Source organism: Mustela putorius, unplaced genomic scaffold, assembly GCF_011764305.1.
Source record: "Mustela putorius furo isolate JIRA1106 unplaced genomic scaffold, ASM1176430v1.1 tig00003859_pilon_pilon_pilon, whole genome shotgun sequence".
Lineage (NCBI taxonomy): Eukaryota > Metazoa > Chordata > Mammalia > Carnivora > Mustelidae > Mustela > Mustela putorius.
The window spans coordinates 18,248,719-18,266,210 of record NW_025422011.1 but is presented as its reverse complement, the minus strand read 5'-3'; the positions used below and the strand labels follow the sequence as shown (position 1 = coordinate 18,266,210).

Sequence of the window (17,492 nt, the reverse complement as noted above, 5' to 3'; positions counted from 1 at the left end):
GAAAGACGTGAAGGATTTAGGCCAAAGATGCTTATGCATGCAGAGTTGCGCAGAACCTTAAACCCTTAATACCACAGATCGTAGACTGTTTTATTTTTTCCCCAGTGATGTAGTCTCAAAGGAAACGAAGTGAGATTGAGACAGACATTTTTGCCTTTTCATCTCATTTTTAAGCCCTATGACAGAAATAAACCTGCATTTGTTATAAAAATTTGTATGGTTAAAGGTGATGGAGAATGATTAATATCAAAAATTTCCAAGTGGAGAAGAGACTGGTGATTCAGTTCTGCTAAGCTCAGTACTGGGCAGAGGCTATGGAAGCCCCTGCCAAGATTCAGCCAAAACGCCAGTCATCATGTGGTATCATCTCATAATTCCTTAGACATAAACTGAAGGTCACTGTATCCTTTAGAGAAGTGAGAGAAAGGCCCCTTCATACAGAAGTGGCTAATGTATAAGAGTTCACTAAATGATAGAAGTCAGAATACCTCTGATAATTCTAATGAATACGCTAAGGTCTTTAAATACTACTTTCAACATCCTTTTATATTTATCTCACTACAGAAGTAATGTAGATAATGAATTCCAACTGCTGGAATGTATTTAAAGTTCAGAGGGGAATAACAAATCTAAAATATTATTTGGAGATTAACATTCTTAATACTCTAAAATATTTACTTTCAGCTTTTATGTAGCTGTGTGTGTGTGTGTGTGTGTATAAATGATATATAACACCATAAGAAAAATTGTTACAATCAGCAATATATAAAAGTGCTTTGTGATCAAACTCTCACAAATATTAACTGTTACCCATTTTAGTTTTGATAGTACAATGCCATATTCTTGATCTCTTTGATTCTTTGATTCTTTGATTACTTCTGAGGATTAATATCCTTTAGTATTTACATAATTTTTAGTTTTTTTTTTATATTTTAAGTTTGCTTTTAGAATAGAGCAAGCTTTCCATTTAGGATTTTTTAAAATGACTTAAATTTATCACTTTTAATTTTTTTTTTGAATTTCATTTTAATTATTTTATTTAATTTATTTTAATTATTTAATTGTATTGTATTGTATTGTATTTTCAGTAGGCTTCACCCTGAATGTGGGGCTTGAACTCAGGACCCTGAGTTTAAGAGTCTCATGCACCACTGACTGAGCTAGCCAGGCGCCCTGAGCTATTAAATTATTTTTAAATAGTATGCTTAAGTACATGCAGCAATAGCCAATGCAGAGCAATGTCTATATAATGCTTTAGTGTGAAGAATTTATATGTAATATAAAAGTCACCAAAGAGTAATAATAACGAAGCGTTAACTTTTTACTCATTAAATTCATGTTAAGCTATTCTATTTTTTGAAATTAATTTTCTCAAATTCAGACTACTACAAAATTTAATAATAATGAAATGTAGGTTCCTCCTTTACGTCCCAAAGCCACTCGCCACAGGTAACTACTATTACATCTTAATATATACAATACTCTATGGGTTTGCTAATTTCTATAGTACAGGTAAGTACATATTATAAAGGTGGGTTACACCTAGGTAGGTCTTAGTATAATAGGTTTTAAAACATCATTTTTCACTAAAGAATAATATCTTTCCATATCAGCACATGTAGATCCACCTCATTCCTTTTTTTTTTTCTTTTAAGATTTTATTTTTAAGTTATTTCTACAACCCAACATAGGGCTTGAACTCACAATCCCAAGATCAAGAGTAACATGCTTTACCAATTGAACCAGCCAGGATCCCTCACCTCGTTCATTTTGATGGCTCTTTCATAGGTTGACATACGGTTGTATTTTATGTTGTTTTTTTTTCCCCCAACTTTATATCCAATATAGCAATAATCATCACTGTGTATCTGTATTTGGGCTTAGTATGTGTTGTTTCAGGAAACGAGATTCTCAGAAGTAGAATGGCTCCATTGAAGTGTATGTGTATTTTCAGTTTTTAACTTACTGCCAAACTGCTCCTCTAAATGGGACTTGCCATGTTAAAGTCCTATCAACTGTATGTGGCAGCACCCATTTCTCTACAGTTGCCAACCCTGGCTCTTCTAATATTTATTTTAGAAATATTGGTAATCTGATGGCATTTTGTTTTAATTTATATTCCTTTACTGTTCCTAAGTTTTCACATTCTTCAAGAGTAATCTCCTTATATATGTTAAGGAATGTTTGCAGTTTAAATTGTGTCTTGATTTCCTCTTTCATTAGATTGTTAATATTTGATTTCTAAGTACTTTTATAATTAATTTCTAATTTTATTGAATGGAAGTCAGAGGATGTGCTCAGAAATACACTTATTGGTTCCACAAAACATAAATCTTATGGCTGTCTCTTCCTAGAAGCCTGGTGATGCACCATGTTATCAATTTTGCTTTAGTCTAATGATTGAATTCAATGCTTTACCTAGATCATGTTACATTTCCCATGCCTACATCCATATCTAGATAACAACTATGTGAAAAGTCAGGTTGCAGAAGATTTGATAAGAACATGTTATCACCCCCGGTCAATAATTTAGAAACTACCTTTTTATAAGACAATAGGGACTTCAGATCATCCACTATCATCTGCTCATTTTACAAAGACAGAAATTAAAAGTGAACGTCCCAAGATTATCCACTTAGTCGGTCATGACTCACTTCATTCTGAACTAATGGACAAATGAGCATTATTTCTCTGAAAAGAAAAAAATAATTCACATTAACAACTTTGATCCTAATCAAGAAAACTAATTGTAGGTTAAGTTGGCTCAGAATTTATAGTGTATAATTCATTCTGATTTAGAGATCAGTATTCGTTGAATCAGTGAATGGTTTGAAAGCAACACTGATGAGTCTCAACTTTTGCATTTCAACAACTTCTGACATTGGCGGCCCTCCCTTTTTAAGATTATATGTAGCTCCTCTGATGACGTCGGTATCCAGATTTGTCACTGTATTTAGGCTATTTAACCAGATTAGTGTAGGCTTTTCCACTGAGTCAGACTACAGACTGAATTTTTGCCTTAGTCACAAATCTTCAAAATAGAGGGTTTTCACAACAATAAAAAGTTTGATTTCTAATATTTACAAGTAGTCTGAACATACTTAAAAACCAAAATTTTAATGAAATATTTTAATATGTTTTGTGTTTCTGAGGATGAATTAGTCTAATGTGGTTTTTCTTCTTTCAACATTCTTCACTGAATTTTCTATAATTTTTCACAAAAGACTGGAACCGTTTGGCCAAATACTGACACAGAAACTAGTCTTTTGAAGTTGATAGACATAGACATAGTGGACACACTTTCCAACTATCTTTGAAATGAAGAGTTCTTCCAAGATCAATATTATAATATTTTCAGCTCTTTGTTTTGTTTTTGTTTTTGTTTTTGTTTTTGTTTTTCAGACCCTCCCTCATCAGTTTCCTTTCCTCTGAAACCAGCTGTGATCATTGGGCAGGGGTCTGTCTTGGCCCCCTGTGCTGTTTTCTCCCTATCTTTCTTTCTCAAGAGTTTATTTCTTATATAGGTTCAGCCTATATGAGATGCATAGCATCTCAGTCTAAGTCTCCTGTTCCTATCTCTCCCTCAGGCTTGGGAACTGACGTACTGAATTATCCCAGAGTCAACCCAAAGTTAGTCTGTCTGAAACTAGGCCTACCCTATCTCATACCTACCTGACCCTGCTCCCTGTTTCATCAATAGAAAACATATGTCAAGTCTCTGGAACTTAAAATATTAACTTGAGCTATTATTTTATTTCTGTCTCTCTTTTTTACCCAATTCTCCAGGCAATTATGATTTCCTGGTGTTTCTTTTGCAATGTTTACTCATGATTTGAGTTTCTACTGCTACAGTATTGATTGGAGTTTCAGCCCTTTAAGAATTCCCAGATGATCTTTGGGGATCTACACATAATCTTCTACACACAATTGCCAGATATGTCTTCCTAAACTTACTTTCAATAATTAGGGCTTCTCTTCACTATCCTTCAGATGCAGTTAATGATTTAGTGAAAAAGATAAGATGTTTCAGTTTTGTTAACTATTGCATGATTGAGTTGGATTACGTATTTCTTGGCTTCCTTATGTCATTCTCTGCATTTGTTGTCTGAGTTCCACAAACAGGTCTCTAAGAAAGCCTTTGCTATTCTAGTTTCATACTTTGACTCATTATTTCTCACACTTGAATTAACTTTGTAATCTTGGTCTATCCAAATTCTTTAAATTTAAAAATTCAAGTTAAATCCTGAAGGTTTAACTGAAGATATTTAGTTTAAAATTATTGTAGCCTTCTGAAAAAAGAAAAAAATATCTAGTCTTTGTCTCTCCAAAATAATTTTATCTGGCCCATATTGAACTCAAGTTGGAAGAGGTGAGTCCAGTCTTAAAATAGAGGTAAAACCACCTCCCCGTCACCCCCCGTCTGACTCCGCCATTGCCGCTACTGCTGGGAGGAGGGAGCCATGATCCAAAGAAACCAGAGCACTTGAGAAAACTGTTTACTGGTGGTTTGAGCTTTGAAGCTACAAATGATAGTTTAAGAGAATATTTTGAAAAATGGGGTTCACTTACAGATAGTGTGGTGATGAGAAACATTCCAAGGCTTTTGGTTTTGTGACTTAGTCTTGTGTTGAAGAGGTTGGTGCAGCAAATGTGTGCCTGACCACACAATGTTGGTGGGTATGTAGTGGAACCAAAGAGAGGTGTTTCTAGAGAGGATTCTGTAAAGACTGGTGCCCATCTAATAGTGAAGAAATTTCTTGTTGGTGGTATTAAAGACACAGAAGAGAGACTACTTTGAAAAGTATGGCAAGGTTGAAACCATAGAAATTATGGAAGACAGGCAGAGTGAAAAAAAGAGAGGATTTGCTTTTGTAACTTTTGATGATCATGATAGAGTTGATAAAATTGTTATTCAGAAATACCACACTATTAATGGGCCAAATTGTGAAGTAAAAAAGGCCCTTTCTAAACAAGAAATGCAGTCTCCTGGATCACAAAGAGGTCATGGAAGTGGATCTGGCAACTTCATGGGTCAGGGAGGAAACTTTGGAAGTGGTGGTAACTTTGGCCATGGTGGAAACTTTGGTGGAGGAGGAGGCTATGATGGTGGAGGATGTAGCAGCAGAGGTAGTTAAGGAGGAGGTGATAGAGGATATAATGGATTTGGAGGTAATGGTGGCAACAATGGTGGTGGCCCTGCTTATAGTAGTAGAGGAGGTTATGGTGATGGTGGACCAGGATATGGAGACCATGGAGGAAGATATGGTGGTGGTGGTGGTGGTAGAGGATATGATGGTCACAATGAAGGAGGAAATTTTGGAGCTAACCGTGATGGTGGTGGTGGGAACTATGATTGTGGAAATTACAGTGGACAACGACAATCAAATTATGGAACCATGAAGGGGGGGCAGTTTTGGTGGAAAAAGCTTGGGCAATTCCTATAGTGGTAGTTATGGATCTGGTGGGGAGATGGTGGAAATGGTAGCAGAAGGTTCTAAAAAATTTTCAGGGGAAAGGGGCTATAGTTCTTTGCAGGAGAGAGAGTATGGAGTTAACAGGAAAGCAGCAGGTTACTTTGAGACAGTTGTCCCAAATGCATTAGAAAAACTATAAAAATCTGCCACAGAAGGAACAATGATCCATAGTCAGAAGAGTTACTGCAGCTTAAACAGGAAATACTTCTTGTTCAGGACTGTCATAACCACAGTTTGCAGAAAGTACAGCTATTGATTAATGCAATGTAGTGTCAATTAGATGTACATTTCAGAGGTCTTTTATCTGTTTTAGCTTTTTCTTTTTCTTTTTCTTTTCATTACATCAGATATATTGCCTGGTGAATTGTGGTAGTGGTGCCAGAAATAAAAAAAATTAAGGAATTTTTAACTTAAAAAAAAACAAAAACAAAATTATTTTATCTGTTTTATCATTTTTTTTTAAAGAGAGTTTATTTATTTTTGACAGACAGAGAGCACAAGTAGGCAGAGCAGCAGGCAGAGAGAGAGTGGGAAACAGGCTCCCTGCTGAGCAGAGAGCCCCATGTGGGGCTCGATCCCAGGACCCTGAGATCATGACCTGAGCTGAAAGCAGAGGCTTAATCCACTGAGCCACCCAGGTGCCCCTGTTTTATCATATTAATAGCACATTTGTCATATTCATAGCACAACTGGAAAAACCTAAATAGCCTTCTGCATAAGTGCTAGGTAAGAAACCTGAGCATAAGACTCAGCTCTGTGATTTCCAAACATTTCTTGGAATATCTCCTCCAAGCCCACATACCAAGCCCATAATACGATACGAGGTCTCAATTGCCTCATCTGTGAAATAGGTAGGGTTAGAGTAAATAGTTCTCAAGTCCCTTTCAGTTTATGATCCATAAGCTGATATTTAAAGACATTTTGTCAACATAGTGTCAAATATACTTTACTATTATAAAACAAACTCTATCATTATAAAATAGCCTCTATTACATGTTTATCTGGTGATCATTAAGTTTCTCAAGCCCATGCCCTTATAAGAATATTCAAACTTCAGAATCAACATAATTTTTTGTTACTATATGAAACCAATTTTATTTAGTTGACATGCTACTAAAGTGACATGCTACTAAACAGGTTCTGATACCAGTTCTAGTGTGAGGGGGAATCCCCATCCCCATACCAACAAGCAACTCTTGGGATACCATCTGAGAGTTTTAAACTTCAACTCATTTGTAACTCTACCTGGAGAGAGCCTTGGATTCCACAGATTATGGGCTCGGTCCAGTATGACCCCCATCCCAGCCCCATCCCACTCCACCTACCAGTCATAAGTCCAGGTTATCCCCTGTGATTCTGATGGACTAGCTGCAAATTTGACCTTCGAGCAAACCCCTCCTTGAACCTCAGACACTAGTAGCAAGTTGTTACTTGGTTGTTACCTGTACTTCTTACCAACCGCCTAAAAATCACAGATTCCCATAATCCCTTTCTTCCTTGGGTTCACCAGTTGATTAAAAAAAAGACAAACCTGTTCCTCAAAATGTTGAAAATAGAACTGCCCTATGACCCAGCAATTGCACTACTGGGTATTTACCCTAAAGATACAAACGTAGTGATCCGAAGGGACACGTGCACCCGAATGTTTATAGCAGCAATGTCCACAATAGCCGAACTATGGAAAGAACCTAGATGTCCATCAACAGATGAATGGATCAAGAAGATGTGGCATATATACACAATGGAATGCTATGCATCCATCAAAAGAAATGAAATCTTGCCATTGCGACAATGTGGATGGAATTAGAGCGTATCATGCTTAGCGAAATAAGTCAAGCAGAGAAAGACAACTACCTATGATCTCCCCGATATGAGGAAGTGGTGCTGCAACATGGGGGCTTAAGGGGGTAGGAGAAGAATAAATGAAACAAGATGGGATTGGGAGGGAGACAAACCATAAGTAACTCTTAATCTCACAAAAGAAACTGAGGGTTGCTGGGGGGAGGAGGGGTTGGTAGTAGGGGGGTGGGGTTATGGACATTGGGGAGGGTATGTGCTTTGGTGAGTGCTGTGAAGTGTGTAAACCTTGCTACTCACAGACCTATACCCCTGGGGATAAAAATATATTATATGTTTATAAAAAATAAAAAATTAAAAATTAAAAAAAAAGACAAACCTCATTTTAGAATCATTTAAAGACCTTTACCATATTTGCAAAGAAATTGATTATTTGTACTTTTATTATTTATTTATTTATTTATTTTTGGTGGTGGTGACAGGAGGTAGGGGGCCCGGTTCAACAGTTGACTGAAATGCCTCTTTTTTTTTTTTTTTAATTTTAAGAGTTTACTTATATATTTGGGAGAAAGAGCAGGCTTGAGTGGGAGAGAGGAGGCAGAGGGAGATGGAGAGGTAGACTTCTCACTGAGCCGAGAGCCTGATGCAGGGCTCAATCCCGGGACCCTGGGATCATGACCTGAGCAGAAGGCAGATGCTTAACAGAGTGCCCAAGTGCCCTGAAATGTGTCTTTTTTATCAAGTTTTTCCTCTCTTTTCTATCATGCCTCTTCTTTTTCTTTCTCTCACTTTCAAATCCCTTATGAAACTGTGTTCTTTTTTTCTTATAGCAACTAATAATTTTGTTCTATTCTCTGAGCTCAAGGGTGTGAAGTTTGGAATTTGAAATTTCTGATATTAAGTCATCCTTTACATGATCATTTCATTTATTTTGTGTGTGTAGAAATGATATAGATTTTCATAGTGTATTATTTTTCCATCCATTATATAAATCTCTTTCATTAACTATGTTGTACTTCAATATATTGTCTTGGAATTTTTAGTAATGATAAAATTTACAAATAAAATAATGACTGCTTCTTAAAAAAAAAAGAATAAAAAGCTTCTATTTAAAAAAAAAAGTTATCTCAGGAACAGACAGATGGAAGAGGTGCATAGGGCATTGGATGTGAAAAGGAGAACAAAGCTTCCATGTTCTCTCAGGTGGGCTGCTCTCACCAAATCTCCAAGTATTCTCTAACCCTGAAGTGCTCTGATCTCCATCTTTTTGGGATTTTATGGAGGCTTCGTTACATAGGCAAGGTTGATGAAATCACTGGCCATTAGTGGTTGAATTCTGTCTGTAGCCTCTCTCCTCCCCAGAGGTCAGGGGGTAGGACTGGAAGTTCCAAGTCTAATCACCTGGTTGGCTGTCCTGGCTAGCAGCCCCTCCTCCTTATGTGCTTTCCAAAAGTCATCTCATTAACATAACAAAAGATATTTCTATGCTCTCATCACTTAGGAAACTCCAAGGGTTTTAGAAGCTCTATACCAGAAACAGGACAAAATTACATTATAAATTACATCACTCCTACATATTAATTGAATAAGCTTAGGCAATTTTTATTGGAAAAACAAAAAAGCTTACTAATTACAAGGTCCTGTGCCAAACACTAGTTAATTGGGAATGGGGTGAGGGATACAGAAATGAATTCAAATGAATTCTACATTTAAGGAATCAATTGTCTAATGAGGGAGGCATACAGATAAAGATGAAGGAATTACTACAATTAATTAAGAATTTAACATTACAAATGCTACTGTACATACACAAACTTGAAAGTTTACAACAATATTCCAAGGTAGTAATTATTAATTCCTATTTCTGAGTATATACTATCCACTATATTCAATAGGTGTCTTTTGAGGCTTAGAAGCATTTCTGGAGGAAGGCTTATTTAAAGGGAGATTATTTCTAAATGGACATGTCACTTAGAAGAGAGCAGTGCCTGTCAAAGTACCATTGGAGCTGAGTCTTCTTTCAAAAGCAGAGCAGACTTCCCATTGATCCTGTGGGTAGGAAAGGCATGTTAGGCACATAGAAAAGGTTACCAAAATTCCAGAGGCAAAGAAGTAGAGGTTATGGTCAGGGAATTCTGGTGATTTAGTCTGGTTGCACAGAAAAGCAGGGAATGAACAAAGAGAAAGGTACGGCTTTTGAGTTTGGGAGGGCACAATATTAAAAGAGGGTATTACTCACCCAGGGAAAAAGTAATTGGAAAATCTAGCCATTCTAAGCTTTTTCAACACTGACAGCTAAATCAGCTTGCATAACAGTACATAGACCTACCCACCTGCTTAGTTTCTAATGCAATTTACTAAAAAGTTGTATCTTCCTACACACTTCTTTATAACTAATTTGACCTATACCAGATAGCAGTTTTACAGCAGAAATAGTCAACATGAAAAGCTCTTTTTTCATGATAATTTCCTATTCTCCTTCTGGTCTACTGAGTTTCTAAGCAAAATGTTTCTTGTTCTTTTCTTCCCTCTTACAGGCTTACAAGAGTTGTGCTCATCTCATTGTGAGCTGGAGAAGAGTGTGTGGGCTGCCAAAGGCAAACATAAAGGTGAGTTATGAGGGTAGATTTTCAGGTGCTCCCACCAACTTCGCTCTTCAGTATAATGGAGTAGCAACTGCAGAGTCTTTGTCGGGAGTGAAAATTTAACACTGATTCGTATTATCACATTCATGTTATTAATTATTCATGTGACACTTTAACTTACCATGCAGTTTGCAAAGCACATTCATATCTGTAATTTACTTAGTTTTATCCCAAGCTTCTAGTGAAATTACATTTACTTGTAAATGTCTTATGCAAGATATAACATACAAAAACCTTTGTACCACTTGTTCTTAAGAAATGAATTTAAGAGTCATGTGTCTGGGCGGCTCAGTCAGTGAAGTGTCAGTTTCTTGGTTTCAGCTCAGGTCATGATCTCATGGGTCTTGAGATCAAGCCCCAAGTCCTGTCCTGCTCTGCACTCAGCAGGAGGCCTGCTTGAAGATTCTCTCCATCTATACCTCCCCCACCTCTCTCTCTTTCTCTCCTAAAAATAAATAAATAAATATTTGAAAAAAATGTTCACATTATAAATTAGTAGCTTGGCAAGTATTAATAAATTAATCAGCTCAAGGCCACTGCCAAACCATTTGATATATGCTTACTTATAACTTCTGATGTAAGATATTTAATGTGGATTATATAGAGTCTATATTGTATATAATTTATATATATAGGCAATATCTAACTTATGATGGTTTAACTTACAGCTGTTCTGCTTCATAATTGTGCAAAAGTGATAAACATTCAGGAGAAACTGTACTTTGAATTTTGATCGTTTCTCAGCTAGTGATATGCATAACATATGCCTATGATTCTGGGCAGCAGCAGCCACAGCTTCCAGACACACAGTCATGAGGGCAAAGAACTGATATACTTAGACTCATCCTGCACCTATATCATCATTCTGTTTTTCACTTTCAGTAGAGTATTCAGAGTATAAATTACGTGAGATCACTAAAGCTTTATTATAAAATAGGCTTTGTGTTAAATGACTTTGCCCAACTGTAAGTGTTCTGAGCACATTTACAAGAAGCTAGACTAAGCTATGAAGTTTTGTAGGTTAGGTGTACTACATGCATTGTTGACTGATGATATTTTCAAATTAGAATGTGTTTATTGGAGGGTTCCCCTTTCTCCACATCCTCACCAGCATCTGTCATTTCCTGACTTGTTAATTTTAGCCATTCTGACTGGTGTGAGGTGATATCTCATTGTGGTTTTGATTTGTATTTCCCTGATGCCGAGTGATATGGAGCACTTTTTCATGTGTCTGTTGGCCATCTGGATGTCTTCCTTACAGAAATGTCTGTTTATGTCCTCTGCCCATTTCTTGATTGGATTATTTGTTCTTTGGGTGTTGAGTTTGCTAAGTTCTTTATAGATTTTGGACACCAGTCCTGTATCTGATATGTCGTTTGCAAATATCTTCTCCCATTCTGTCAGTTGTCTTTTGATTTTGTTAACTGTTTCCTTTGCTGTGCAAAAGCTTTTGATCTTGATAAAGTCCCAATAGTTTATTTTTGCCCTTGCTTCCCTTGCCTTTGGCGATGTTCCTAGGAAGATGTTGCTGTGGCTGAGGTCGAAGAGGTTGCTGCCTGTGTTCTCTTCAAGGATTTTGATGGATTCCTTTCTCACATTGAGGTTCTTCATCCATTTGGAGTCTATTTTCGTGTGTGGTGTAAGGAAATGGTCCAATTTCATTTTTCTGCATGTGGCTGTCCAATTTTCCCAACACCATTTATTGAAGAGGCTGTCTTTTTTTCCATTGGACATTCTTTCCTGCTTTGTCAAAGATTAGTTGACCATAGAGGTGAGGGTCTATTTCTGGGCTTTCTATTCTGTTCCATTGATCTATGTGTCTGTTTTTGTGCCAGTACCATACTGTCTTGATGATGACAGCTTTGTAATAGAGCTTGAAGTCCGGAATTGTGATGCCACCAACTTTGGCTTTCTTTTTCAATATTCCTTTGGCTATTCGAGGTCTTTTCTGGTTCCATATAAATTTTAGGATTATTTGTTCCATTTCTTTGAAAAAGATGGAGGTACTTTGATAGGAATTCCTACACATAGGAAATGTGTAGATTCCTTTAGGTAGCGTAGTGATGCGAAGGGGCACGTGCACCAGAATGTTTATAGCAGCAATGTCCACAATAGCCAAACTATGGAAAGAACCTAGATGTCCATCAACAGATGAATGGATAAAGAAGATGTGGTATATATACACAATGGAATACTATGCAGCCATCAAAAGAAATGAAATCTTGCCATTTGCGACAACGTGGATGGAACTAGAGCGTATCATGCTTAGCGAAATAAGTCAAGCAGAGAAAGACAACTGTCATACAATCTCCCTGATATGAGGAAGTAGTGATGCAATATGGGGGCTTAAGGAGGTAGGAGAAGAATAAATAAAACAAGATGGGATTGGGAGGGAGACAAACCATAAGTGACTCTTAATCTTACAAAAGAAACTGAGGGTTGCTGGGGGGAGGAGGGTTGGTAGAAGGGGGGTGGGGTTATGGACATTGGGGAGGGTATGTGCTTTGGTGAGTGCTGTGAAGTGTGTAAACCTGGCGATTCACAGACCTGTACCCCTGGGGATAAAAATATTTTATATGTTTATAAAAAATAAAAATTTTTTTTAAAAAAGAATGTATTTATTGGGATATAACATCATCATAATTTGAGGAAGACCTGTAGGAACATCTATCAACATAAAATAGCAAACTGCCCCAAAACCTTAAAAAGTTAAAAGTTAGCAATAAACTGACGCATAATAGATGAACGAAGATAAATGCAAACCACACTTCGCAATCAACTTCTTGAGATCCAGCCATAAAGAGAAAGAACAAGGCTATTAGTTTAACTAATAATTAGTTTTAATAATTTTAATCTAAAAATAATCTAATTTAGATTTTAATCTAAAATCTAATTATTAATAATTTTAATCTAAAAATTAGTTAACTGTATTAGCAATACAGTTAACTAAATTGTCATGGTTAGAGGATAGATCACTCAGAAAGTATATGGTTCAAACATGAATAAAGAGAGGCAAGCATTGGCAATGCTTATTAGAGAACTCTTAATGGAAGAATTTATTCTGGCTCAAGATATCCCCCTGCACCATATGTCGATGGGTACATTGAGCTCTCACACTCAGTGCTACTAACCTTTCAAACTGTATAACTCACTTACTTTGCCTTGATTCTAGGCTTGATAGAAATCTTTGCATTAGAATCCAATTTCCAGTGTGTGTATTTTGGGAAATGTATACGCTGAATGTATGCCGTAACTGTCAGTACCCAAAGCAGTATTATTTTCATGGCTTAAGAATAATTTTATTAGTATTGTATTGGTATCATTTATTCCAGGCTTATTGAGATATTGACATATAATTTATGTAATTATGCAATTTATGTATTAAGGTATAATGATTTAAGACATGTGTACACTGGGAAATGATTACCACAATCAGATTAGTTAACACCTCCCACCCTTTATATAATTACTTCTTTTTGTGTGTTGTGATAATTTTTAAGATCTATTCTCTTAACTTTCAAAAATATAATACAGTGTTGTTAAGTATAAGCACCATGCTACACATTAGGTCCCCAGGAACCTCCATATTATTTCATAGTGGCTATGCTCATTTACATTCCCACCAGCAGATCACAAGGGTTCCTCTTCCTCTACAACCAACATTTATTAGTTCTTGTCTTTTTGATAATAGCCTTTCTAACAGGTATGAGGTGATATTTCATTGTGGTTTCAACTTGCATGTCCCTAATAATTAGTGATGTTGAGCGTGCACTCAGCCATTTGTATGTCATCTTTAGAAAATGTCTATTCAGGGGTGCCTGGGTGGCTCAGTGGGTTAAAGCCTCTGCCTTCTGCTCAGGTCATGATCTCAGAGTCCAGGGATCGAGCCCCGTATCGGGCTCTCTGCTCCGCGGGGAGCCTGCTTTCCCCTTTCTTTCTGCCTGCATCTCTGCCTACTTGTGATCTCTGTCAAATAAATAAATAAAATCTTAAAAAAAAATAAAAGGAAAAGAAAAAGTCTATTCAAGTCCTTTATCTGGTTTTTAATCATAAGGTTTTTTGCTATTGAGTTTGTGGGAGTTCCTTATATATTTTGAATATTAACCCCTTACAGATTGTTTGGAAACATTTTCTTCCATTCTGTAAGTTTCCTTTCTTTTGCTGATTGTTTCTTGGCTCTTGAGAAGCTTTTTAGTTTAATTTAGTCTTCCTTGTTTATTTTTACTATTGTTGCTGGCACTCTTTGTGACTTTTTTTGTCATATCCAAAAAATTGTCGTCAAGACCAAAGTCAAGGAACATTTTCCCTATGTTTTCTTCTAGTAGTTTTATGCTTGTGAGTCTTCCATTTACATCTTTAATCCACTTTAAGTTAATTAAAGTGGATAATTCTTGTACGTGGTGGAAGAAAGGGGCCTAATTTCCCTAACCTGTATGTGGTTATTCAATTTTCCCAGTGCTGTATTGCTATTATTAATATATCCTGAGAACTTGGTTGCCATGACTCCACCTTTGAAAAAGGTTCTGCTTCCTTCTGTCAAAGTCAGATTTCTGAGATTATAACTAAAAATCAATCTGTTACCTTAAGATTCCTCTCAGCAATCAGTAAGCCAGCCTTTTTCTGGTATAAAGTTTGCTATTCTTTCTGTAGTACTTAACATCACTCACTATTTTGCCTCTAAACAGCTTTCTTGTACTAAATAATATGGGTAGGAAATTACCAGAAGTTTTTGCAGATCCAGAAGAGGGTGGAGTGGAAACTAGCAAGGATAAATGATGAGTCAACGAAGAAACACATGACTAAAAACAGGCTTTGGGATAAAATTAAATGACCATTAGAATATTAGCAGGAACTGATATTTATCAAGTTTTTCCATGTGTCAAGGTCTGTGTTAGACTCTACGTGAGTTGACTCTTCCCAGCAACAATATGAGGCCAGGGTTACTATCAATGGCCTTGCTGCAATCCCACTGCAAAGATTTTGGCTCTTCCTTGCTTTAGGATTCTAGGATTCAGGAATCAGGGAACACAAGAAAGAAGTTAGATAAGTGATAAACTGAATCAAGTCCTATTGGTAACAATCTAATGATTTTTTTTCCTCCATTTTTAACAAAAGGTGTTCAATGAATATAATAAGAAGCAAAAAATAAACACTTTGTTTGGGTATTCTAAAAACCTACCAAACCAAAAATCATGCTTCATAAATACAGACCCATCATAATTGATTGTCATCACCGTCAAGCTATTTAACACTGTAAAGCTATTTATAAGTCATATCCCCTTATTACTGGTTTAAATCCCAATAATTTTATAAGTTAAATAAGTATTACTTTTTTATTTTATATGTAATCTTTGTATCCCTTTTATAAATTCTAGGCAGGTTTATAAGTATGTTATTAAATAAAAAAGGAAAAAAAGGGAAAAAAAAAAACAAACAGCTGTGATGATCATTCCCGCCTGTGGTGTTCAGACGATAAGCAGTCCATCTAGTTATCAGTCTGTAAAAAAACTGTATTTTATATTATTTCTAATTTCATTATAGTCAGTCCATAAAAATGGCTAGAGTCCACTCTTTTTTCTTTTTTAGTCCTTATTCTTTTCCCTCCCAAAACCTGAGTTTTTCTAGCTCTTTTTTTTTTTTTTTTTGCTCCCAAAACCACTCTGAAAGAGTTGGTTGCAAGTTGCTGGAACAAGGTTCACCTGAAGCTCAGAATGTCTAAAAAGCATTAAGGGTCTCAGTAGGAAAAAGTGGATGAGTTAAGCAGGCAGTCCACAATATCCCAAAGGGAATGGTAAATGGAACTAAACTTCAACTTCAGGAAAAATGTGATGAGATAGAGAGTTAGAGAGGAGACACTGAATTTTCAGTCCCACTTGACCTTTGACAAGTGATAGCCAAGGTTCAGTTTTAATAGATGTCCTCAATTTTTCCAAGTTACAAATCCAAATATTTATATAAATCTCTCAATTCATAATGTTGGCAGTGCCTTCAAATCCCTAAAAAAAAAAAAAAATACTAGGTAAGGCTAATAAAGGACCCCGAAGACAGATTTGTCCCTTGTTAGTAAACCCCAAATCTCTGCTTCATTAGCTTCAGAATTTTGATAGAGGACAAGATAAGCAAAACTTAGCCCTGTTAATATGGACTGTCCTTCATCAAGTGACTGATGAGTTACACCAATATTCTGTCTCTCTATTCTGTTTTACTATGGACCTATCATCTCCACTAGGGGCAGGGTGAGAACAGAAAGGGTGAATAAAGAATAAATCTATCTCCTGCTACTAAAAAATGAGGGACCTATGGTTCAAGCATTTATTCTAGATGGGGTTACTGTAGGTTCTGGTTTGCCAGAGACAGTCCTTATTTATAACTGTTACCCCATCCAATGTAATCATTAATAATGACTCCTTTCATACACATAAGTATGCCAGTTGGGGTGGCATTAGTACTGCTTACAAGTGTCATAGCTATAGACAGACCAAAATCACATGAATGCAGGGACGTAAGTCAATCATTGCTAAGTGCTATCTGAGATAAAAACCATTATAGTGTCCAGACTCAAAGCCAGATTAGCTGACCCTAAACTCGTAACTCTTTCCACAATCCAGGATGTTTTCAAGTTTTATGTTAAATGTCAGAGACCATGGATACCAGAACTAAAGCTAAGAGAAACAAAATACACTCAGACACATTCTTTAGGAAGTAACAGAGCACAGATTGTATCTGAGATCTTCTGAGGTCAAGGCTGGATACTTTTCTAACCATCTCCCTGTTTGGAAACCAAATACCAAGCATTATGCTAAACATAAAAGTCATTACACTAAAGGTACAATTTGGTGATGCATCTGTTAAGAGAAATAGAAACCTGAGAATAGGATTAATCATTAGGGACATGACTAACAGGCACAAAAGAATCAGAATAATTCATGATCCTATATAATTAAGTGCTAAATTATTTAGCAAGGATGAACAAGTTCAGAAGAGACTTCATGTGGGTTGGTATATTCAAGGAAGAGGTGGCACATCAACTCGGCCTGGGAGAACTTGATGAACAGCAGATAACAGCAGATGGAGAGTGTTCCCCAAAGAGGAAACAAAGAGAAGTATTTTGGGCTGTTTTTGTGAAGCAGATCAAGGAATATATTCTGACCCAGAGTTTCCTGGGAAGTTCAGAGAAATCTGGTGCATTAAATTAGATTGGGCCAGATTATGAGAATGTCCTTAATGTTTAATTTTGTTTTACACATACATATCCATAACTTTATGCATTCATGTGGATATTCATGTATAAATGCACACATGTGGATATTGACATGCTTTTGAATGTCTAGTTGTTTTTCTTTTTCCCTTATTAGGCTTCCTTCTCTCCCTCTCTTCTTCCATCCAGTTGTATTAACCTACCTACCCATGTTAACAGCCCAGTACATAGATTTCTGTATATTTTCTTCCTGTCAACTAATCATATAGATGCCTTAGTAGGATAAACCATAATTTACTATATTGCTGGGTATGAGTTTTGTTCTAGTATTTTGCTACCAAGACCAATGATGCAACAAGCATGTGGATCATTATTTAC

General features: G+C 36.3%; 1 protein-coding gene across 1 annotated transcript in view; it reads left to right on the top strand.

The window, feature by feature from the left end:
* The window catches only part of ANO3 (anoctamin 3), a 412,327-nt gene that overhangs the window by 118,744 nt on the left and 276,091 nt on the right, over nucleotides 1-17,492 (top strand). The window contains exon 2 of the mRNA XM_004755876.3: nucleotides 9,809-9,880. Coding sequence (XP_004755933.1) covers nucleotides 9,809-9,880 — 72 coding nt within the window. The remainder of the gene's footprint in view (nucleotides 1-9,808; nucleotides 9,881-17,492) is intronic.